The sequence below is a fragment of the Fukomys damarensis genome, unplaced genomic scaffold (genome assembly GCF_012274545.1).
Source record: "Fukomys damarensis isolate Sample0158 unplaced genomic scaffold, DMR_v1.0_HiC HiC_scaffold_32, whole genome shotgun sequence".
Classification (NCBI taxonomy): domain Eukaryota; kingdom Metazoa; phylum Chordata; class Mammalia; order Rodentia; family Bathyergidae; genus Fukomys; species Fukomys damarensis.
The window spans coordinates 48,732,379-48,757,545 of record NW_022900944.1 but is presented as its reverse complement, the minus strand read 5'-3'; the positions used below and the strand labels follow the sequence as shown (position 1 = coordinate 48,757,545).

Sequence of the window (25,167 nt, the reverse complement as noted above, 5' to 3'; positions counted from 1 at the left end):
GAAAAAAAAAAAAAAAAAAAAAAAAATCAACAAGAGACATGCACATTCTAAAACTGATGTGAGTCAGGCGTGGTGACACATGCCTGTAATCTCTGCATTTGGGGGAGGATGAGGCAGGAGAATTACAGTGAGTTCAAGACTGGCCTGAACTATACAGCAAGATCCTGTCTCAAACAAATGGAACAAAACAAAGAAGAAACTTGCATGAGTAGTATATGTGAAACTCTGTGGCACTACAAAAAAAAAAAACAAAAAACAAAAACAAGGATAACCCTCAAGAGAAAATCTTTAGGGCTGGGGACATACATAGTTCAGTGACACCACACCTGGCTGGCAAGTGCAAGGTTCTGAGTTTAATCCCCGGTACCTCAAAGAAAAAGAAAGAAAATCTTTAGGATCTAGGAACAGCAGTTGAGTCCACAAAATCAAAAATTCATCAGTTGGACTTCAATGAAATGAACACTGCTCTGTGAAGAGGTAGAAAAATATACTGGCAGAAGGCACTTGTGGGCCCCTCTCCACCCAGGACAGGTCGAGGACATGGTGCCCTAGCGTGACAGTAATGACAGCCCAGCAGAGCCCTGGCATTCAGGTGCCACCCACCCTCCTGTCTCTGCTGCCAGCACCCAGGCTGCCCTGTCCCTCTCAGAGCCAGCACAGCACCTGAGTCCTCTGGAGGCCACATAGCTGCCCAGCATCCCACACAGACAGGGCCCTGGCACACAGTGGCTAAAGCGGTCAGCTCCTGACAGAGGTACTCACCTCACCCCAGGGGAGAGCTGAGAACTCTGTAGGCACTCAGCCAACACCTCCCCTCCTCCCACACATGTGCATGCAGGTTGGCAGGGGTTCCTCCTCGGTCCTGGGCTGAGACCTATGATTAACTCAAGCCACAGAGAACAAGGCAGCAACCTCACTGTGCCCACCACTCAGCACCCCAGGAGGGAGTATGCTACCAAGGCTCCTTTGCAGCCTCAAACCCCGTCCTCTCCTCTCCGTGTCCCAGGCTCACTGCTTCAAGAGGCAGGATGGGGCCGGGGATTTAGCTTGGCAGTTCTGCTGCCTGCCTTGCAAGCTCAAGGACCCGAGTTTGATTCCTGGTACCAAAAACAACCAAAACAAAACAAAAGAGGCAGGATGTCTGCTACGACTCAGGCCTCAGAGTTTCATCTGAGTTTTCTAATTTATTTTTATTAAGATTTTACTAAAAGGTGGTTATGAGCTACAATCTCAGGACTTGGGAGGCCGAGGCAGGAGGATCACACATATAAGGGTAGCCTGGGCTACACACTGAGTTCAGTGCCAGCCTGGATTACCTAATACCAAAACAAAACAGACCTTGGCATGGAGCAGCAGGTCACTTGCTCGTCAGGCCCAGCATGGTTGCCCACCAGAGCATGGTGCTGCTGTCTGGTACACTAAGCTGGTACATGCAGGGCCCCAAGGGCACAAACAGTCTGAGGGCCAGCACCAGCTTGCTTGTGGGGTGAAACACACACACTGGCCTGGGCTGCGCTGTGTCCTCCCATGTCCATCGACCTTCCTGGCGGACCATGCTGCCAGAACATGCTTACCGCTACCATAAGGACACGGCAACACCATGGCGCTCCACCTGGCTGCTGGACGCCAGAGCACAGCTCCTCACCGCATCTTATTATCAAGAGAGACAAACACAGCATCACATTTCCAAAACAGCCTGTGCATGCTGGGCCCATGTGGCACCTCAGGGCCCATCTGCTTGGTCTCCACATTTGGGGGGTGGCTACATCCAAGAAGAGCCAGTCCATCCATGCTTACTTTCTCTGTTTTGTGGTGGTGTAACTTGAACCCAGGGCCTTGAGAATGCTAGGTAAGCACTCACCACTGAGTCCTGGGAATTTTGTTTTTTTCCCTGGTGCTGGGGATTGAACTTGGGACCTTGTGCTTGCAAGGCAGGCACAGTACCACTGAGCTACATCCCTCTGGGAATTTTCTCACAGTTCTGTGCAGACTCACAATTCCCAAGCCTGGCTACTTCCTAACCCAGGGCACTTGCTGCGCAGGAGGAGAGCGCGCAAGCAGAGCCCCTTACCAGACACCTGTCATCCAGGTGAGTGTGCAGCAATGGGCGGGAGGACACTGCCCTAAGCCCCAGCATGCAGGCGTGAGCCCGTGCTGGGCTTGCTTCTGGGACCAACCCAGCATTAGCGCTGTCCTCTGCACATCAATAAGAGGAAGACAAAGTCTCGCTCAGAGTCTGCAGGGCCAGGACACACAGCTGTGTGGCTCACACGGCCCTGTGCCAGCGTCCAGGCAGCTGCCAATCCTAGGCCAAAGAGATTTTCCCAAAGCACAGAGGATGGGCTGTGAGGAAAGAGGCTCCATGGGTGCCCCAAGGCCCCAGCCTGTGCTCTGTCCTCAGGTGCAGGAAGAGGAGCGGCATGGCCTGTGTGTGCAGCCATGAACCATGGCTGATTTCCCTGTGGCCACCCAGAAGGGCACCTGGTCACTGAGCAGGGAGAGAAACATGGCTCAGTCTCCTGCAGAGGGGGGCCTGTGCAAGGCCAGAGAGTCCTCAGGTCCACGGGTCAAGGACAAGGGTAAAAGTCATCCTACCTCCAGCACCAGCAGGTACTCTGTATGCACAGCTGGCTGGGCACCTAAGGCTTTGGCAGACTGTGCCCTGCTCCTATCCAGTCAGCATCACAAGATGCAGGCCCAGGGATTTAGCTCAGCAAAGGCGTGCCTGATTGGCAAGTATGAGGTCCTGAGTTCGGTCCCTGGTACCAAAAAATTAAGGGCCAGGGATTTAGCTCAGTGGCACAGTGCCTGCCTTGTAAGTGCAAGGTTCTGAGTTTGATCCCTGGTACTCAAAAATAAAAAACAAGATGTCAGTCTGTACCTGGCACATGTGACAGGGCCATCCCCAGAGCAGGTCCCAGAGGCTCACTGCCAACAGAAGCCATTGGTGCCTGTTTCCTCTGACTTGTCCACAGCCAGGAGGCCCAGGGCTAGAATCTGAGGTTCTTTTTGGTTTTTTTGCAGCACTGGGACTGGACACGCTTTGCACATGCTAGGTAGGTAAGAGCTGAAAACCCAGCTTTTCTGTTTTTGAGACAACTAAGGCCACCATATCCATAGCGCTCTTGCAATGTTTTTGAGAGTATACATTATTTCAAGACAAGGTTAAAGAAGTTTCAACTTGATTTTGTACAATCATAACCCTGCTGTGTGTGTGCCAGGTACCAGATAACCACTTTAGACAGTAAGAAGGATTTAAAAAGAGAAATGTAGCTGGGCATGGTGGTACAGGCCTATAATCTAGGAACTTAGGAGGCTGAGGCAGGAGAATTGCAAGTTCAAGGCTAGCCTGGGCTGCATGGTGATTGTGAGGCAGCCTGAACTATGTAATGAGACCTTGTTTCAAAAAACAAGTGAAAAAACTACCAAAAAACAAAACACAGGGCCGGGGATTTAATTCAGGGGCACCACATCAGCCTTGCAAGAGCAAGGTCCTGAGTACCGGTATTGGTATGGGAAAAACAACAACAACAACACACAAAACCTTGCGATGCTGAGGCAGAAGGATCTCAAGCTCAAGGTCAGCCCGGGTAAATTAAGGAAACTCTGTTTAGAAACAAAAAAACTAAAATGAGCTAGACATGTAACTCAGTGGTACAGCATCCCTGGGTTCAAATCCTAGTAGTGCAAAAGAAGAGAAGAGAAAAAGGAAAAGACACAGTAAGTACCGCAGAAGTCAATATATGTTGAGAAAAAATTTTTTCTTTCTAATCTACAATACCTAAAACATAATCAGAATTCTGAGGAAATTAAAAAATACAACTTGAGTTTTTGTTTCGGTGCTGGGGATGGAACTCTGGACCCCATGCACACTAAGCAAGCGCTCACCACCGAGCTGCATCTCTAGTTTACCTTTTTATTTTGAGACAAGGATTCACTAAGTGCCCCAGGCTGGCCTCAAACTGTTTGCTTTCGGTACCAGGTATCAAACTCAGGACCTTGCATGTGCGCAAGGCGGGCACCACTGAGCTAAACCGCCGGCCCCTAAAACGCTCGATCCTCCAGCCTCAGGCTCTCGAGTACCTGGGATTACAGGTGCGCTCCACTGTGCCGGGCTGAGGGCAGGCATTGGTTCCTATGTTCACAACACTGTGACACGCTGACAGGTGAGTGGACAGACAAGAAATCCCCGGCCCAGCCTAAGATTTTTAATGGTCAAGTTCCTTATACATTCTCTATAATAAAAGTAGACCTAAGTCAGCTGGGTAGTGCACACCGTAATCTCAGCACTTGGGAGGCTGAGGCAGGATGACTGCTGGGAGTTTGAGCCCAGCTCTGACAACACTGTGAGTTCAAAGCCAGCCTAAATGACATAGTGAGACCCTGCCTCAGAAAACAAACAAACACAACAACAACAAAAACCTAGGCCCCTGTGTTTGCTCTTGCTTGGTGGCCCACTTCCACACTGTAGGGTGTACTTCTTTTCCTACTTTTACTTGGCCCAAACTTGCTCTGCAGAGCCTGTTTCTTTTCCTACCTTTAATAAAATTTTGCAACAGTTAAAAACAAAACATAACTGGGCCGGGGATTTAGCTCAGGGGTTCTGCTGCCTGCCTCCCAAGCACAAGGACCGAAGTTCGATCCCCCATACCAAAACAAAAACAAAAAGACAAAACAACTAAACTAAATTGAAAACAAGACAGCCTTCACACACAGTGGGGTATTATGTAACCATAAAAGGGAAGGAAAAACTGTGTATGGTGGTGCACACTTGTAATCTCAGTACTCTCGGAGGCTGTGGCAAGATTGCAAGGAGGATTTTTGACACAGGGTCTCAGTAAGTTGCCCAGTCTGGCCTTGAACTTGTTACCTTCCTGCCTCAGCTTCCCGAAGTGGCTGGGATTACAGATGCGTGCCACTGCACCTGGCTAAGAGCTGAGTTTCTTGTGGGCAGCAAGGTGATAGACAGTATCGGGAGCTGGAGGAGGATCTTCTTTGTGCTATGTCAGTCTCCTGGGGTAGGTGGGGCCCAGCAACACACATCCCAGCACAGGGGAACGAAGCCTCCCAGAATGCGATTCCATGTGCCCAATGATGTCTGCCAACATGAAAGGAATGGGGCTACCCTCTTTGTGGCGGGTGGCACATGAGCACTGACCGTCCATCTCCACCAGGAGCTGGTTGAGAGTCTGCTCCTCCTCTGTGTTGGAGAAGCCGGACATGGAGGTGGAGCGCTTCTTGCCCACAGCATCGATCTCATCGATGTACACTATGCATGGGGCCCGGGCACGGGCTTCCTTGAAGAGGCTGCGCACACGGGCGGCACCTAGGCCTGAGGGGACACAGCATTGGGAACAGATGGATAAAGGGAGCCAAATCCTACCTCTGCACAGAGCCAGGAGCAGCTTCCACCAAGGATGGCTAAATCAGGAAAGGCCTTCCCTGCACAGACCAGAAGTGGCTACTGCCACTTTCCTGGCCTCCTAGTCCACACAAGAAAGTGGCAACAAAGCACACAATCCCCCAGGCCACTGCACAAACACAAGGCTTCCTTTAATTCAGGCTGTTATCCTAGTCTATCCCCCACCTTCAATTTGGCACTGGGGAAGAACTAGAGAGCAGCCTACAATTCCAGCCACAGCCCCACCCCGACCTACCGCCAATGACCTCCACGAACTCTGGACCAGCCATCGCCAAGAAGGGCACCTGGGCCTCCGTGGCCACCGCTTTGGCCAGCAACGTCTTCCCACAGCCCGGAGGCCCAAGCAACAGTGCGCCCTTCGGAACCTTGGCTCCAAGCTGGAGGAAGCGCTCGGGGCTCTAGACAGCAGCAGACAACACAACACTCACCACCATCCTCATGGGTGATGGGTGCTCATGTACTCTACCAACTGGTTGCAGTTAACAGGGGTCTGAGCCAGGCACAGTGGTCAAGTGTCCAAGGTGGCCAACTGCACAATCGCCACCTCCACGACCCTCCCGCCTGTCAACAGTGGTGTGCTGTGCTGTGCTGCTGGTACAGTGGGCAATGGCATGTGAGCAGTGTCCCGTCTAATCCCGGGACGCAGTCACACATGCTTCCTTCTGGGGTAACGGCTTCCCACTCACCTTCAGATAATCCACAAACTCCCGGACCTCCAGCTTGGCCTCGTGCATTCCGGCCACATCTTTAAAGCTGACTCCTTTCCCCGACTTTCCATCCACCATCGTGAAGCGAGCCATCTTAAGCTGATTCTGTGTACCAAGAGTGTGAAGGGCACCGGAGGCGGCTGTCCACCTGAGCAGACAACAGCTTCCCCCGCCGCCCTGCCAGGCCCCCAGGGAACCCTCTGCCCGCAGCAGGGGACCAGCCCCTGCCCCCGCTGGTCACTCTCCAGACACCCAGGGGTAATCTTTGCTTTACATCACCAATCAGTAAGAAAGTTTCCCGGCAATTTTTTTTTTAAAAATCTTGTCCCTGGGGCCAAGGAATAACTGAGTCGAGTCCTTGTCTGCACCATGAGAAAGCAACTCCCAAGCAGCAAGAGAGTAATTTAGAACAATTTCTATTCACTATCTAGTTTTTCTAATTGTTTGATGTGATTTTCCCCAGTGCTGTATGATCTCTTCTGATTATAAAGACAAAATGATACACAGTATCAGAGTCTTAGCTCACTGCTAAGTCCCTGGAACACAAAGGGCAAGGCAGAGAAAGCTCGTAATAAAGTATGTGTCCTTCAGTTAGACCCTGCTTTCAGGATGATGTGCAAGGTAGGGTTCAAAATCAGCAAAACTACTTGTTGAATGAAATCTGATTCAATCCCACAATGAGATACCACGCTGTCATTAAAAATGGCAGTGTAGCCGAGCGTGGTGGCGCGCTTCTGTAATCCTAGCACTCGGGAGGCTGAGGCAGGAGGATCGCTGTGAGTTCGAGACCAGTGTGGGCTACACAGTGAGTTCTAGGTCAGTCTCAACTACATAGTGAGACCCTGTCTCAAATAAGCAAAAAAATAAAAATAAAAAAAGGCAGTGTAGGGTGAGGGATTTAGCTCAGTGGTTCTGCTGCCTGCCTCATAATCGCAAGGACCTGAGTTAGATCCCTGGTACAAAAAAAAAAAAAAAGCAGTGTGGAGCCAGGTGTGGTGATGCATGCCTATAATGACAGCACACAGGTGGCTGAGGCAGGAGGACTGCCATGAGTTCATGAGTTTGAGGCCTGCCTGGGCTACACAGGGAGTTCAAGGCCAGCCTGAATTATAGAGCAAGATCCTGTCTCAAAAAACAGAATAAATAAAATAAAACAAAAATAGCAGTGGGAAGCCAGGCATGGTGACACAGGTCTGTAATCCCAGCTATGTGGAAACATCACAAGTTCAAAGGCAAGCCCAGGCAACTGAGTGAGATTCTGCCTCAAAATAAAAAGTACAGCTGGGGATTTAGCTCAGTGGCACCTCGTCTGCCTGGCAAGCATAAGGTCCTGAATTTGATCCCCAGTACCTCAAAAACAAACAAACAAACAAACAAACAAGCAAACAGTGTTGAGCACACAGCTCAGGGGCAGGGCACCCCTGGCTTCAATCTCAGCACGTCTTCAGGTTAGAATGGAAATCTGCTTGCATTCTCCATGGGAACAGGGTGATGCCCAGGGTAGAGCAGGAGCCACCCTGTGAGGTACCAACTGGGACCACCCTGGACCCCACCTAGCTCTAGGAAATGTGGTTCTTTTAAAGACACTTGAAAACAGGAAAAGGAAGATGTGTTTCCCAGCAGAATCAGCCCTGCAGCATACACTGGCCTACATGCTTTCAGCCTGAGCCTGACGTCAGGAAACAGGCCTTCAGCGACACTGGGCTTGTGTACACTCTGCTTCCCGCAGGCCCTGACGCCAGGATGCTCTTCATTGCAACCAACCTTCAGGCTGCAGGAGGACTCGGCAAGTATAGGCAGGAGGGACTGCAGGCTGCACTTACGAACGCGCTGAATCCGCCTTCCCTTCCTGTCATCCCAGCCAGGCGTAACATGTACCACAGGATGGCCAGGCCCACTGCTGTCATCCCCAGGGCATAGAGGGCACTGAGCGGGAAAGAGAAACACGCTGAGAGATTGTCACCAGGACAACTGGAACAAGGAGTGCGGCTGCTGTGCCCTCTGTGAGGACCCTGTGTGGTCAGCTTGTGTTCGGTGTGGGGCACACAGGCCGTGACCGGCCCGGGACGCCACCCATTGAGTGCAGCCTCACTGGGAGAAGTCCTGGGTTCAATGCCCAGACTCAGCTTCTCATATGGAGAAAGAGGCAGCTCCACTGTGCCATGCCTGTTTCCCCTGGGTACATCAGAGGCTCAGTGTCAGCATGGTGTGGCTGGGAGCTGGCACCTACAGGTGCAGGAAGTGCTGAACTTCTCCCCATGAGCTCACTTGCTCCCAAGTCTAGCACACTGTGCAATGATGTAAGTCATTTTTGCGATGAGCCTGTGGCTCCACAGCCCCTAACTCCCCAATAGCACCACATGTCTGTTTCTCTTAACAATGAAAGAATTTCTAGTCAACATCCTTACTTTCCCCATTTCTGATCCATTTCTGTATCTGCAGAAAACATCAAGCCCTGGCCAGGTGTGGTGGCTCAGGCCTGTAACCCAGCACTCCAGGAGGCCAAAGCATGAGGACCCCAGGTTCGAGCCTAGCCTAGGTAACTTAACAACTTAGTAAGACCTTGTCTCAAAGGAACAAAGGACTAGGGATGTTGCTTAGTGGGAAGGTCTTGGGTTCAGGCCCCAGCATCAAAAAAACAAAAAACCCACAAACAGCACCTCCATACTGTGTTAAATGCCAGCAACAACCTGCAAAGCCTCCACACAGATGCGTGTGTGTCCATGCTGCCTGCTCCACGCGACCCCAGTGGACTGCAGGTGAAACTAGTGAGGTTTCCATTTACAGCTTGTCCTCTCAGTGCAAGGCCAAGCTGTGCAGGTTCAGGAGTTACGAAAGTCGGCCAACGTACTTCCCAAAGAACCCTGTGCGCTTGTAGGAGACCGGGATCCTGTCCTTGCTCTCGATGTTCAACTCATCCTCAGCCGCACGCAGCTTCTCCTCAAATTTGTCAATATTTGCCACCTGCATCCGGTACACCAAGGCCAGCCGCTGGGGGAGTAAGAGGGCAGGGTGAAGACAGAGCCAGGCCAGCTGCAGGGCCCCATCCCTTCTGGTGAAGATGCTGTCCAGAAGGATCCTAACCTGAAGCTCTAGGTCCCTCCAGTGCAATCTGAGAAACGAACATTAAAAGATGCACTCTCAAGCCGGGCGTGGAGGCGCACACCTATAATCCCAACACTTGGGAGGCTGAGGCAGGAGGATCGCTGTGAGTTCGAGACCAGCCTGGGCTACACAGTGAGTTCCAGAGAACTCACTACATAGTGAACTACATAGTGAGACCTTGTCTCAAAAAACAAAAGACAAAACAAAACAAAAAAAAGATGCACTCTCAGAGGGCGAGCACTCCACGAGGAAGGACATTTGAAGGAAATGGAAGAAGATGGTTCAGTCATCGCCGCAGGCTCTGCCAGAGAGAGACCAGTGTGGCCTTGATGTCAACCAGGTACATGACTGGGACAACTGTGCCCACTGAGTGAGGCCACAGGCAGAGGCTCTGTGGCAGGACTGGATTGTTAGGCAAGGCTCTTGTGCATGCTCCCACCTGGCTCCCTGGGATTTCTTCTGCACCAGTCTCCCTAGTGAAGCTCCACACGCTCGCTCAGCTCACTCCTGAGCCTGGCTGGGGAAGGCCACCCACCAGGAGAGGGCAGAGGCTTCTAATTCTCTTTGGGCTGGCTGGCAGCTGCCACAGAGGACAGGACAAGGCAGGAGATATCTGTCATCCCTTCCCATGTGCCCTGACCGCCAGGGCAGCATTCCAAATGCTCTCTCTTTAAGGAAGGTTTATCAGATGACCAAGTCGGCATAATATCGTAGAGTAAAATAACATAGTGCAGTGAAACAATCAGCATCCACCTAGGTATGTATATGAGCAATCACACTCATATGGGTTTCTTCTGCTTTGTTTATCCTTTTTTTTTTGTGGTACTGGGGATTGAACGCGGGTCCTTGCACTTGCACTGCAGGCGGTGGCACTACTGAGCTAAACCCCCAGCCCATTGTTTTTTTTGAAACAGGGTCTCACTATGTAATTCAGGTTGGCCTTAAACTTGCTATGCAGCCCAGGCTGGCCTCCAACTCACAATTCTCCTGCTTCAGCCTCCCAAGTGCTGGGATTACAGGTGTGTGCCACTATGCCTGGCTCTTCTACTATTTTTACATATTTTTTTTGGGGGGGGTATTGTGGATTGAATTTAGGACCTTGCCCTTGTGAGGCACATGCAGTGTCACTGAGCTAAATCCCCGGCCCTATCTTCTACTGCTTAATAAACCGGGCTGGCCTTGAACTCACAATCCTCGTCCCTCCACTTCCCAAGCAGCTGGTAGGTTCCACCACACCCAAGCCTAGTGAACACTTTCCAGGGTTGAGCTATTGCCAGACCTGCTCTCAGCCCACTACAGGGACCAGCCCCAGGACGACTCAGCTCTCATACTGGTGGTGCAGTTTCCTTCTGATCACCCAGGAATAGCATGGTGAGGCTCTGAGGATGGGGATGGTGGTAATGGTACTGTGTATAATCCAGTTCTCACCTATTGCTCATACCAAGGCCAGCCTGCGCTGGCTACAACTGTTAGGTTGCCTTACAGATCCCAAGGGTCTCGTCAGGACTTTTTAACTCCTCAAACACCTGAATGGCAAAGCACTTGCCAGGCACATGCAAGACCTTGAGTGTTCAATCTCCAGAAATGAAAATCACAAGCAAACACAAAACACTCCTCTGGGAGGCTGAGGCAGGAGGGTGGCAAGTTTGAACTCAGCCTGGAGATGTAGCTCAGCAAAACGGTCCTGGGTTCAATCCCAGTAACACAAGCAAACACTTGAACAATTAATGTGGCCATCACCAAGATACACACAAAGGAAAAGCATAGAAATAACCCTCTTTCTGTGCCAACATTCAAAAGACAAAATCTGAATCCACTAGCCACTTCAGCCAGCCGTGCCACACAGTGCTACCATGTGCCTTAGACCTTCAGTGAGCTCTGTCAGGCAACATGTTCACCTTTACTGCTCGGGGCTGTGGGGCTGGAACCTGATTTTCACTGTGTGCCAGCCTGGTCAACTGTATGGCCCAGACTCCTGGAGCAGCTCAAGCTGCCATTTAAGAGCCAGTCCAGAGTCTCACGGGACCCGTGCTGGTCACCACCCCTGGTTGCCCACCCCAGGAACCCCCTGGGGTACAAGGTGGCTCTACTGAGGGGCACCGCTCTGTGGGAGGAGACCGTGTCCCAGTGCCAGCCATGTACACAGGCCAAGGTGGCAGATGGTGACCACACAGTCATCCTGCCAAAGTCCTAACTCCCGAGGCGCTGCTACCCAGGGGCTGAGCAGGGAGAACTCTTGAGCCCAGGAGGGCCACACCAGCCTAAGCAACGCAGCTAGACCTTGACTCAAAAAAAATGAAAAAGACCTGCCTCCTAAGCACAAGGTCCCAAGTTCGAACCCCAGTGCCAATAAATAAATAAATTAATTAATTAATTAATTACACACACACACACACACACACACACACACACACACACACACAAAGAAGAGATGAAAGACATATGACAGATATAACTCAGGCCCCTTGACTGAAGCTTGAACTTAAATATTCCCAACGATAGCGCTGAGGTCAGTGTGAGACAGCCAGGAACCTGAACGGAGAAGGGTCCTGAGGGGTGCCCCTCACGCGCGTGGCAACATGTGGTGACACAGGCGCAGGAGGGCCCTCTCAGAGCCCAGGCGCCCGTGCTGGCCGTTCGCTGCCCGTGGGCCCTCTGCTGGGCAAGACAAAGCCCCCACGTAGCCCCTTCTCCCAGCAATGCTCCGTCCCGAGGTCCAGTCCTCCGCCACCCTCCTCTCACCGCCGCTCGGTGCAGACCTGTCTGCAGCTGGCTCATGTCACGGTCGTATTCTCGTTACAGGGATACAGTACAGACACCCGCAGCCGAAGGGAGATTTATCCTGGCTCACACCTTCAGTCCCATCAGCGGTTCACGCAGGACAGTCTGTGCCGTGCAGAGCAGCTCAGGCGCAGTGGAAGGAGGGGCGGCGCCCAGGGAGGGAGAGGGGCTTCCAGGCCTGCCCAGTGACCACCTCCTCCTACCCCCCAGACTCTGCTGGCCGTGCTGCTGTCCTTCGTCTCCCTCCTCTGACCCCGTTCCTCACCCTCGCCAGGTGGGTGGGAGACGGGCACACTGCACTGCCAGCCCCGGCCCGGTGCCCTCACTCACCGGCCGCCCGAACACCACGGCCCCCGGGTGCAGGTAGACCTCCACCACGTCACTCTCGGGCACCACCTGCACACGCTGCACCTCGCCCTTGGCCAGCATCTCACTGACGAAGTCGTTCCATGAGATGTTGCCACCGCTGGAGCTGAGCAAGTTCAGCAGGCTCATGACCACAGCAATGACGAACAGCGTGCGCAGCCTCTCGCGGTACATCTGGTCTTCTCGCTCTTTGCGCCGCCTCTCCTCTGCATGGGGCACATGACAAGGAGATGCACACGCGGTCGGACCGGGTGGCCCCACACAGCACGGCCACCTGCTGCGGTCTTCAGCAAAGCTCACTTCCAGAGGAGGGTCCACGGTCCTGTAGAACCCTGCACTTCTGGGGTGTGCGTGTGTGTGTGTGTGTGTGTGTGTGTGTGTGTGAGACTCAAGATTGAACCCAGAACCTTCACACATCGCTACATCCTCAGCCCTACTTTTGTTTGTTTCTGTTGAGACAGGTTTTCTCTAAATCACTAAGTTGTGCACTCTGGCCTTGAACTATATCCTCTTGCCTCAGCCTCACAGCGTGCTCAGGTTACAGGTGTCACCAGACTTGGCTCGACCGTTTTCTCTCTCATTGCGTTTATTGGTACCTTTTAGGTGTACAGTACAGTTCCATCCATCACTGGGATCTTGTACCTTTCCACGACAGGTCCTGGTTCTCATTTTCTCCCCATTCCCCTGCTCTCCTTCACTCCCTCCACCCTCCCCTATTTACAAAGTCTCTGTTTCCATTTCTTTTCTCATATTTGTTCTTTTCCCTTATTTCTTTCCTCTACCCTTCCCACTTCCCTTACACCTTTAGCAATTTTCTTCCTATTTCATGTTATCAGTTATACAATTTGGATCTTATTTACACTTTTAGTTTTCACACCAGAAAAACTATTCAGTATTTGCACGTGTGTCCTATTTATTTCACTTAAGAATATGGCCTCAATATGCACCCATTTTCCTTTTTTTTTAATGCACCATTTTCCTATGAATGACTCTAGATTCTCATTCTTTACGGCTGAGTAGTACTCCATTTTATAGAGAAACCACATCTTCTTTATCCAGTCTCCAATTGATGGGCAATTAGGTCAACTGGTTTTTCAATTATCACTTGAGACAGATGTTGTTTGTGTGCTGTCTGAAGTCACTACCTTCATGTGCTGAGGTAATCTCAGAGGGAAGAAGAGCAGCCCCTACCTCAGATAATAGGAAAACATTTTTGGGGGAGGTATGGGAATCCAACTTGGGACCTTGCGCTTGTGAGGCAGGTGGCAGGACCAGTGAGCCAAATCCCCAGCCCGAGAAACCATTTTTAACATTAAAAAAAAAAAATTCCTGAAGCTGGATGTAGACTCCTACCTGAGCAACTTAGCAAGATCCCACCTCAAAATAAAAAATAAAAACATCTGAGACTGGGTGCGGTGGCATACACCTGTAACATGAGACACTCGGGCTGAGGCAGGAGGACTGCAAATTCAAGCATAGCCTGGACAATTTAACAAGACCCCATCTCTAAACAAAAATTTTAAAAAGGGCTGGGGACATAGTTTTTGGCACCATGCCCTTGGATTTGATCCATGGCACTGCCAAATGAACAAACCTTTCCCATCTCAAGATAGGCAATGTTTTCATATATGTTCTTCTAATTCATTTTCAATTTTGCCTTTTATTTGTTTTGGATTTCTGAGACAGGGTCTCACTATGTAGCCCAGCTGGTCTCAAACTTGTACAATTTTGCTTTTTGAACCTGGGTGTGGTGGCACATACTTATAAACCCAGCACTCAGGAGGCTGAGGCAGGAGGACCACTGCAAGTCTGAAGCCAGCCTGGACTACACAGTGGGATCCTGTCTCAAAAGGCCCCCAAAAATTATATTTTTCTTTTTCTTTCTTTTTTGGTACCGGGGATTGTACTTGGGACCTTGCGCTTGCAAGGCAGGTGGCAGAACCACTGAGCTAAATCCCTGGCCCTGTATTTTGCTTTTTGAACTTAATAACATCATTTAGGGCCAGGGATTTAGCTCAGTGGTTCCACCACTTTCCTTGCAAGCGCAGGGACCTGAGTTCGATCCCTGGTACAAAACAACAAACAAACAAAAAAACCTTATCATTTAGCTATTATTTAACTTAGTTTATTGTAGTAGTCAAGGTGATGCATATGTTGTAAGCCCAGCACTATGGGAGGCTGAGACAAGAGGATTGAAAATTTGAGATCAGCTTGGTCAGCTCAGTGACTTTGTAAGACCTTATCTCAAAATAAAAATAATAAAAATAAAAATAAAAATAGGCTGGGGATGTAGCTTAGTGTGAATGCCCTGAGTTCACTCCCCAGTACTGTAAAAAAAAAAAAAAGCCCTATTTTGAGAAATAAGAGATATTATTGTGTAATTTCTGTAGTATAGTACCAAGCATACACTAATTATCTCTAAGAATTAACAATTTGTATATTATTAGTTCCAAATAGTTAATAATAGCAAATAGCAAACAATCAGCTTTTTTTTTTCTAGTGTTTTGAGACAAGGTCTCACTATGCAGTTCAGGTTGGCCTTGAACTCACTGTGTATCCCAGGCTTGCCTCAAACTTGTGGGGATTCTCCTGCCTCAGCCTCCCAAGTTCTAAGACTGCAGGTGTGCACCACCATGCCCGGCTTACAATCAGCTTTGAACTTACAGATCTCAGAAACTAGGTCAATTCAGTTTAAACCCTCATTCTTCATACTATCAAGTGAGTTCTAATCCCAGCATAGAAAGGAGACCTAAATTAGGCAGGGCATTCCGATTTTGCAAGTGATCTTGTGAACAGGACTAGGAGCCGAGTGAGCTGGACCATGATGGCTACTCTTACACTGGACCAGTCTGTGGTATGCACTGGACCATCCTCTGGGGCCCATTTTCCAAGCCCAGGGGCAGGGATATGCTGACCAGGGCTGCACAGTTGGCACTCTGACTTAATCGGACAGATCTTAGATTCACTGTTTTTGTGTAGACACAGAAGGTCTATCTGCCTTCAGGCATTTCTGAACGCAACAAAGGGACACAGGTGCCCATGGAAATATTCCTGAAAGAATATGCATAAGCTGGGTGTGGTAGCGTACATCAATAATCTAATTACTCAGGAGGCTGAGGCAGGAGGATCACGGGAAGTTTGAGTATGTAGCTCAGGCTACATAGTGATTTCAAGGCCAACTTGAATTGCATCGTGAGACCCTGTCTCAAAATCTTCTCCCTCAAAAGAGAGCATGCACAAAGAACCCGGGATTCACTTAGAGATGGTGAGTGAGTGTGTACATGTGTGTGTAAGCACAGGCAAGCTCCCCTACCTTCAAGCCTGGCTCCCCCTTGCTAAGAGGAGCACACACATGGAAAGACAGCCGTATGTAGCCATTAGTTTAGAACATCAGAAGACAGGTGTACCTTCGTCATCTCCAGGGGCCTTCCCTTTGGATTTATCATTGTCTTTATTCTTCTGCCTCATCCTTGAGGTACTAAAATAGTAAGTGCCACCTGCAAGCAAGAGGGAAACAACGTAACAACCATGGTTTGTACCTACAGAGAAGACACAAGGTAGAACAGCACAATCCTAAAAAAAAAAGTCTTATGGGACCCATCTTAAACCTACATGTATAAGTTATCAATGCCATCCTAATAAAGCATTTCTTTCTATCATTCTTAGTATACTATATGCTAATTATAGAATAATAAACTAGGCACATGCCTGTTATTCCAACATTCTGGGAGGCTAAGGCAGGAGGATCACAAGTTCTAGTGTAGTCTGGGCAACTCAGTGAGCCCATCTCAAAACAGAAAAGGAGTGGGAGGCCGGGGATTTAGCTCAGCGGTTCCACTGCCTGCTTCAGAAGCACTAGGACCTGAGTTTGAGCCCTGGTACCAAAAAGAACAAAAAACAAATCACAGTGTACCATCTATGGAGGGCCTGTTCTGTGCCAGGTACCAGCCCAGATATATATAAATATAAATATGCATATACATACATACACATATATATGTATACACACACACACACATATATTTAACACATATAAATAACAAAAGTTCCTTTTAAAATATTATTATAATATTTTTTAAAAGAGGGCAAAAAAAGGTTGGACACACCTTAAATTTCATTTAAGGACAACCTTACAGGTTGGATACACATAAACTTCATTTCAGATTATCTAAAGACTGTGGATCCCACAGTGCTCATTACAAACAGAAGCTAAGGTTCCTTGTAGTAATTTTTCTTTTGTTTTCTTGTCAAAGTAGCAATGTTATCCAACAGTCACATATCATTTAACAACAGAGTATGTTCTGATAGGTGCTTCGTTAGGTGATTTCATCATCATGCTAACACAACTCCATATTTTCCTGGGCCTAAATGGCAGCACCTACTGCTCCCGGGCCCCTGCTCAATGTTTCTGTTCCAAACATCACAAGCCCCTAGAGCACACTGGTAATTGGTACATCACTGGGCAATGGGAATTTTCCAACTTAGTTATGGTCTTCTGGTTTCACCGATGGAAATATTGTATACTGTGTGACTGTTCACTCACAAACTCCCGTGCCACTTGTTACCAATAGACACACACCTAAAAGTCGCCAGAGTCCCACTGGATTTTGAACTAGATACTGTTTCAGTAACAATCCATCCATTCCTTCAAAGGTAGGCGTTAGCATTCTCAACCGCAAGCTCTAAAAAACAAAACAGTACAAAGTCACATCAAGACCACAAGTATACTGAAGGAACATAGACAAAAAATATTTTTTAAAAACATAAGTTTGTATCTATTTGTAATGTTCACAGTGCCCTGGAATGTGGATACAATGAACGTTACTAAATGTCCAAAGCTACCAAGCCAAACAGCAGGGGCCGGGTACCCGGCTCCGGGCTACAGCTCTGCCCTCTCCTTCGCCCTGAGCTGTGCATCAGTAGAAAATAACTCCTTTGGAGCATCTCCGGCAGGAAGTCTATAGTGTTCTGTTTCCTACATGGACATTTTCCCACTTGCAATTATTCAATGAACAAAAAAAAAAGTATTCAATGTTCCTTTTTCTGTAGTATTGAGAGAGATCACTCCTCCATATAAAATTGGGCAACTACGAGTTAACTGTGCTATTAGGCCAACTATGGGTTAACTAGGTAACTATGATCTTTGCAGAATATACCTGATAGCCACGACTACTTCTTTTTTTTTTTGGTACTGGAGATCGAACTTGGGTCCGTGAGCTTGCGAGGCAGGTAGCAGAACCACTGAGCTAAATCCCCAGCCTTCACGACTACTTCTGTAATCTGTCACTAAAGGAGTGTAACAGACTTAGAAAGTCCTGCCAGAACCCTTTGCTCTCTCCCTTCCACTGCTCTGCTTTGTGAAATCCTGCTTGCTATATTCCCAGGGAAACGCCAAAGAAATTAAGCTTTGTAGCTGTAAAAAGAGGTAGACAAGAAGCCGGGCGTGGTGGCGCACGCCTGTAAGCCTGCAATCCCAGCACTTGCGAGGCTGAGGCAGGAGGATCTCTGTGAGTTCAAAACCAGCCTGGGCTACATACTGAGTTCCAGGTCAGTCTCAACTATACAGTGAGACCCTGTCTCAAAAAAAAAAAAAAAAAAAAAAAAAAAAAAGTAGATAAGGTAGATAACTTCTAAGGTAGATAAGAGGTAGGCAACTTCTATTCAGGGCTCTCAAGACTGACATGAGTCACTCACTGAGCCACAGGCATTAAAAGCTGCTTTTTGTTCCTACCTTCGTGTTAAGAGTGGTCTGTCCCAGGTCCTCACAGTTTCCTGCGTCAGTACTGGGACTGAACTCAGGGGCTCCTGCACTATGCAAGCACTGGACCTGGGTTCAATCCTCAACACCACACACAACCCGTAAGTATATATTCATTAACTACTTCATCCCCTATCTTCATAGAATAAACACAGGGTCTGACTAAAGAAATTATTTTCCAGTCTGGCGTGGTAGCACATGCCTGTAATCCTAGCACTCGGGAGGCTGAAGCAGGAGGATCTCTGTGAGTTTGAGACCAGCCTGACCTACATAGTGAGTTCCAGGTCAGTCTCACTACATAGTGAAACCCTGTCTCAAAAAACCAAAAAAAAAAAAAAAAAAAAAAAAAAAAAAAAAAAATCCAAAACAAATTATTTTCCTTCTAAACAGAACTAAAGGTTTTTAATAACGCAGATTAAAAACTTTTTTAAAAAAACTTAATTATGGCCAGACGTGATGGCACCAGCCTGTAATCCCAGCCCTCTGGGAGCCTGAGGCTGGTGGATCACAAGTTCGAACTCAACCTGGACAATTTATGATTTAGCAAGACCATCTCAAAATAAAAACAAAGCCAGGAAGGGCCGGGGATTCAGCTCAGTGGTTCTGCCGCCTGCCTGGCAAGCACAAGGACCCAAGTTCAATCCTCAGTACCGAAAAATTAAAGCCAGATGTAGTGGTGCACACCTATAATCCCTGCACTTCGGAGGCTGAGTCAAGAGGACAGCTACAAGTTGGAGCCCAGCATGGGCTACACAGTAAGACCAAGGCCAGCCTAGACTACACAGCAAGACCATGTATCAAAAAAATTTTTTTTCTAACACGTAAAAGAAAATAAAAAGGGCTTAGGATGTAGCTCAGTGTGAAGACTTGCATTCAATCCACCGTACTGAAAAATAAGTTTATTTGTAATGTTTACATTTCCCTGAAATTTGAATGGTCTGAGAACCATTTCAAACTTTTAAGATGACACGAAGAGGTCTCTGTTTTCAGGCTAAGGTGCCAGTCAGGCAGAGCTGAAACACCGCGGGGTGTCCATGCACCTGTCAGGAACCAGATACCCTGGTGCGCAAGGTTTGCACCGGTCCGAGAGACAGATTTTCTTGGAAAGAGCTAGGACTCGTTTCTGATCCGCCCGGCGATGTGGGTCAATGCAAAACCGTGCTATCCCTGAAACCGGCAGCCCCCTTACTGGATTCCAAACAGAAAGGTCAACTCCCAGCGAGAGGCTGGGACCCGGCCGGGTCCAGAAGAGCGGTGAGATTCGAAGGCTGTGCACACGGTTACCTGTAGGGCTCGGTCTCCCGCCGCGGCAACACCCACCGGAGGCCTGCAGACCATGTATGGCCTGCTCGCAGGCCCGAAGAAGAGGCCCGAGCTTGGGCCCCACAGCCGACCCGGACCCGAACCCGAACCCGGGCCTTGGCGAAGGGCTCGCAGCAGCAGCAACATGGCAGCCATGTTGCCAGGAAAGGCGCCTGCGCAGACTGGATTTTTTCCCTGGTGCATGCGCACTTGGGGCAGGACGGGGGGGGGGGGGGGGAAGGTTCGGACGCCTGCGCTGTCCGGGCTCCTCAAGTCGCAAGAGCAGTCGAAGCCTCCCAGGCTCCGCCTCCCGTCCCGGGCTGGTTACCCATAAGGGGGCAGGTTTGTGACAGTCGTGAGGTCCGACACCTTGCTAAGCTCCGCTAGTCCTCCCGCCATCCGGAGTTTGGCCCTTTCGGAACTGTCAGACTTCAGGGTTAGGGTCCCTGGCCCCGTGTCCCCAGCGGTGCGGCGGCGGCGGCGGCGGCGGCGGACGAAGGCCTAGAGCAGGCCGAGGAGTCCCTGGATTTTCTTGAGCAAGCAGCGGGTCCCGGGTTTTCATGCCTGGATCTTCTTTCCAGCTCAGCTGCAAAATCTGCTCAGGGTCTGGCTGGCTGTTTTTTTGTGTGTTTTTGGTACCGGGGGTCTAACTTGGGTCCTTGTACTTGCGAGGCAGGCACCGGAACCACTGAGCCAAATCCCCGGCCCTGGCTGGCTGTTTTTCTTTTCTTTCTTTCCTTCTTTCCTTCTTTCTTTCCTTCTTTCCTTCTTTCTTTTTGGTTCGGGGGCTCGAACTCGGGGCCTTGCGCTTGCGAAGCAGGCGACGGAACCACTGAGCTACATCCCCGGCTCAGCCCTTTAGAATTGAAAAACAGCCAGCCAGGGCCGGGGATTTGGCTCAGTGGTTCCAGTGCCTGCCTCGCAAGCACAAGGACGAGTTTGATCCCTGGTACCCGCCCCCCCCCAAAGGTCTAAAGGGAAGTGACTGAGCCCTCTCTGCTGTCCTCTTAACACTTCCTTGATGAGTGGAGTGGTGTGCCAGGGAGCAGGGATCTGGAGTTCAGGCCGCAGAGAAAGTGAAGGAGCCCTTCCAAAATCAGAAGTCAGTGCAGAGAACCGGGTTGGCCATTCGTAGTCCCGAAAGGGCTGAGCTTGTGCTCAAGCCCACCAGGGGTTAATGCACAGAAAGTGACAGTTGTCTTCTTTTGTTTCTGGAGCCCCAAACAAGTTCACCCTGCAACTGGAAGGGCAGAAGAGGAAAGATTTTGGAAAATTCTAAGCACTTCATGGCTCATGCAAGAGTGGGACTTGTTCTACAGATCCTTAACTTCTAGTAGATAACCATCTCCTCAGACCAGCTTGCTTGTTTTCTCCTGAAGGCCAGCTGACTCACTTCTGGAAGTCATCCCCCACCCCCCCCACACCCCCATGATCGACCCTGGCCCCCAGCCAGGCTTAGGGCCCAGGCCATGCATCAGGCCATAAGCTACTCATGGGAAATGCGGAGGCGCGGTACCAGCAGCAGGAAGAGGGGAACTGTTTTCTCCTCCCATGGGCAGCTATGCTGATGGCCCAGGCAGGGCAGCACTGTCCATCGACCGAGAGCTGTGGGCTGCCCAGGTCTCCTGCCTGAGACCTCAGTGTGCTGCAAAGGCTGAGGCTAGTCGATCTGTCACAGAGGTAGGGTTCCAGGGACTGATGTTTGTTTTTGTGTTTCCCAGATGCCTAACAATGAATCATTTTTACAAGAACCAGCATTACGAGTGCTGACTGGTGGTGCCTGGCTCCATGTCAAACACATTGATGTAATATTCACAGCTCTATGAAGTAAATATCTCTCATATCTGTTTTACAGATAAGGAAATTGGGATTGAGAAAAAAATCCACCGTCCAAGATCGGAGTTAGGGCTGACAACACAGTCCCAAGGCTGGTCTGGAGGTGCTTGGGCCTGCATACCACTTCTCTGCCCACAAACACAAGGCTCACACAGCACCATCCTGCCCACAGGTGGGGCTACATGCTGCAGGGACCACCTGTGTTCCTTGTGGCCTGAAATGAAAGGCCTGGGGATGTCTGCTGAGTGTCCTGCCAGGTGGCTGGGGAGCTGGGCTGGTTTGTGGTATACCACTGATTTTCAGTAATTGTTTTTCCTGTTGTTTCTCTTGTTCTTATAATCTTCCTTCACAATCTGTGCTTCCCATTTCCTCTTCCACTATATATTTTGTTTTGTTTTGTTTTAGGCAGGGTCTGGATATGCAATCCAGGCTGGCCTTGAACTCACTATGTAGCCCAGGCTGGTCTTGAATTTGAGGCAATCCTCCTGCCTCAGCCTCCCTAGTGCTAGGATTATAGGCATGTGCCACCATGCTGAGCACCTCCATTGTGTTTTCTTCAACTGGTTAAAAGACCAAAGAGTATTGTTCTACTTTGTGGATTCTAGCAGTTGTGTCCTGCCTCACTCTCCCCGGCACTGTCCTGTGACTAGCAGACTTCACAAGGGTGTCTTCTTATTTCCGTAGGAGCTGGTGCAACAGGGCCATGATGGGAGGTGACCAAGTCACCCCATCCCTGCACACCGGTGTTCAGAGAACTTGTGACTCAGCCTTTAATGGATTTGAATGTGTTTATGAGTATACGATGCAATTCTATTACCACTATTTAAAATTGTTATTGCAGTCTAGATTCTGCCTGGTGATTCAGTCAGAGGCAGTGCATGAGGGCAGCTCTGCGGAAAGAACGTTGGGCTCTGTCCTTCCAGCCTGCAGCCTGCAGCAAGTTATTAACTTTTCCAGGCCTCAATTTTCTCATCAGTAAAATGGGGATAATTATCCACAAAGCCAGCTAATGTCAGCCTTGGGTTTTCCACAGGATTGTTATAAAGATAAAACACAGTAAACAAATGTGAAAGCAGCTTGTGAACCAGAAAGCCATTTACACCAAGGAGTTATTACAGCTGTGTTGTGAGAAATAAGAGCCTGGGAAACGGGCTCCCAACTCATTTGCTCAAACTCAGCTGGCTCTGCTGGGGCCTTGCAGAGGAGAAGTGGGTGTGGCTGCTTCCAGCCTGGCTGTGGAGTGGCAGAGCCAAGGCCCAACAAGGGGAGCTTCCTGGAGGAGGCAGGTTCCCCAGGGTCTGAAGCCTGGTGTGGTGTTGGTACACACCTGTGAGCTCAGCACTCTGGGAGGCCGAGGCGAGACTATCAAGTTCCAGCCCAGCTTGGGCAACTGAGTTTCCAAAATCAAAAGAGTGGGCTGGGTGTGACGGTGCACACCTGTAATTCCAGCACTCCACAGGCTGAGGCAGGAGAATTGCTGTGAATGAAGCCAGCCTGGGATACATGAAGTGTATATAGAGACCCTGTCTCAAAAGCAAATTAGCCCTGAGCAAAAGCATGCACCAGGACCTGAGAAGAGAGTTCATGCGTGAGGTGGCTCCTTGGATCTTCCTCCATCCTCAGACCTCTCTTCAGAGCTACCAACTACCTGGATGTTGGCTCTCCTCTATTCGGGGTAATTTCATTAACTTTGGTCTTGATTGTTTTGTGCTAATGTGTTTGCTGATTGGTACTTCCTCATTACCAGTTCACCTCACTGAACTCTGTGTGTACCAGAACACTTCGGTGTGGCTGTCCCTGTTTTGTCCCAGGCTCAGAGGCCGCCACCTCAGGGCCAGCCTGGGCTGAGTCAAGAAAACGGCCCAGGCCTCTGGATCCCTGCCCTGAGGCCAAGTGCTGGCGGGCAGTGTTAAGTCCACCCGTAGAGAGGCCCTGTGAGTTGTGTGTGCTGTGAACAGAGGGCACGTCTGTCTCCACTCCATCCTGGGAACTTGCCCAGTTTTGTGTTGATGCGAGGGGTCCTGGGCTCTGATTCCTACCTACTGCCAGCTGGAAATCTACAAAGTAGGAATAGTATTTTAATATTCTGGAGACAGGAATTGATTTTTGGGTCGCACATGTGTGCTCACGCGTGTGTGTGTTTCAGGTTATGTCTTACTGTGTAGTCCAGGCCTTGAACTTGCTATGTAGGCTACGCTGGTCTTGAATTTGTAATTCTCCTGCCTCAGCATCCTAAGTATGTACCTGGAATTACAGGAGTGCGCCACTGTGCCTGGTCTTTTGTGTGGTATTAAGATCTCTGTTTCCTTATTATTATTTGAGCAAATAATTATTAGTTTTTTTCCCCAAATTTGGTAGCAACTAATTAGTTTTGTGTTTTTTTTTTTTGGACTGGGGATTTAACCCAGGGCCTCAGACATGCTAGGTAAATGCTCTACCACTGTGTTAGTCACTTTTCTGTTGTTGCTGAGACAAAATACCCAACAGCCAAAATTAAAGGGGAAAAGATTTATTTAGCTCACAGTTTGTAGAGGTTTTGGTCCATAATCAGCTGGCTCCCAAGGCAAAATGGCAGAGGGGCAACAGTTCATGGCAGAAGATGTCCTCAAAAACTTATCACTTATTTGGGGTTTTTTGGAAGAACATATGCTTTCATTTCTCTTGGGTAAATTTCTAGGAATGCTTTAAAATTTTTTTCAAATTAAAAATAATTTTATTTTATTGGTACATTTTAGATGATATACAACATAATGACATGCATCATTGGAAATGTATACCTTTACATAATATATCTTGGTTCTTATTTTTTCCCTGTTCCCCTGGTCATTCCCCTGGGTTTTTTTGTTTGTTTGTTTGTTTGTTTGGTTTTTTTTTTTTTTTTTTGGTACTGGGAATCGAACTTGGGATACTGAACTTTCGAGGCAGGCAGCAGCACCACTTAGCCAAATCCCCAACTCTGAGTTTGGGTTTTTGAGACACGGTCTCACTATATAATCCAGGCTGGCCTCAAACTCGAGGTGATCCTCCTGCCCTCCTGAGTGCTGGGATGCCAAATGTGTACCACCATGCCTGGCAGAGTAGCTGGATTGATCTCTGATCCTCTGGTCCCAAGAGTACTTGACAGAGGCTGATATGGTGTTTGGAGCAAGAATGGGTCTGCATGTGTGTGGACAGATTCCCTGCTGGTCTCATTGCAGCAGGACCCTGCAGTGCACCTGGGATGGAGCCATGGTCACTACAGAATTCCAGCCAGCAGTCAGCACAACTGTCCTTCCTGCCTGTGGGGACGGAACTTGCCATTTTCCTGAGGAGCGGGGTCCTCTGCCATTGGCCGTATGATCAGGGTCATAGATTATCATTAGTTGACTTGTCCTGGACCCTGCTCTCTGTAGGTTTCAAGCAGATCAGTGGCAGATCTGCTGCTATAGGATTTCCCCTATGCCACATTGAATTTTGGACAACCACAGCCTCCTGCGGAGGGTCTCGTGACCAGAGAACATGCCACACCCCTGCCGCAGTCAGCAGCTGAAGAAGGAGATGCCTTTGTCCCCTGTCCACTGGGAGTTTCCAAGCCCTGCCCCTAGACACACTGGCCTGTAGATGCTTTGTTATGCAGAACACAGACGGACAGGGTCACAACACAGGATGGCAGCGACAGAGGACCGGGAGACTCCCTGGGTTGTCCAGGTCCCAGAAGAGAGGTCACTGAAAGAGGTGGTGAGGAGCTGGTGGCTGGAGTGTCTGAAGCACTTTTGGGGACCTTAGCCCCAAGGCAGCAGCAAGCAATGAGGGACCTGGAGAAAAAGATGGTTCTTTTCTCTCAGTGGTTCTGACACCTGCAAGGACCCGAGTTCACTCTGTTATCTCTCAAAAAAAAAAAAAAAAAAATC

The 25,167-nt window shown here is 49.4% G+C and overlaps 1 protein-coding gene across 4 annotated transcripts in view; it reads right to left on the bottom strand.

Annotated features, from left to right (window-relative positions):
- Spg7 (SPG7 matrix AAA peptidase subunit, paraplegin) overlaps window positions 1-25,167 on the bottom strand; it is a 46,886-nt gene that overhangs the window by 12,018 nt on the left and 9,701 nt on the right. For 2 of the 4 annotated variants that reach the window (XM_033757751.1, XM_033757753.1), the window contains exons 1-9: window positions 19,424-19,631; window positions 16,961-17,063; window positions 15,789-15,878; window positions 12,346-12,587; window positions 8,981-9,120; window positions 7,953-8,055; window positions 6,109-6,234; window positions 5,658-5,820; window positions 5,126-5,332 (exon numbers count right to left, since the gene is read on the bottom strand). In XM_033757751.1, coding sequence (XP_033613642.1) covers window positions 5,126-5,332; window positions 5,658-5,820; window positions 6,109-6,234; window positions 7,953-8,055; window positions 8,981-9,120; window positions 12,346-12,587; window positions 15,789-15,878; window positions 16,961-17,063; window positions 19,424-19,597 — 1,348 coding nt within the window. In that variant the 5' untranslated portion in view covers window positions 19,598-19,631. Of the gene's footprint in view, window positions 1-5,125; window positions 5,333-5,657; window positions 5,821-6,108; window positions 6,235-7,952; window positions 8,056-8,980; window positions 9,121-12,345; window positions 12,588-15,788; window positions 15,879-16,960; window positions 17,064-19,423; window positions 19,632-25,167 lie in introns of those variants that run through there. The other 2 variants (XM_010627559.2, XM_033757752.1) reach the window with 2 other exon arrangements.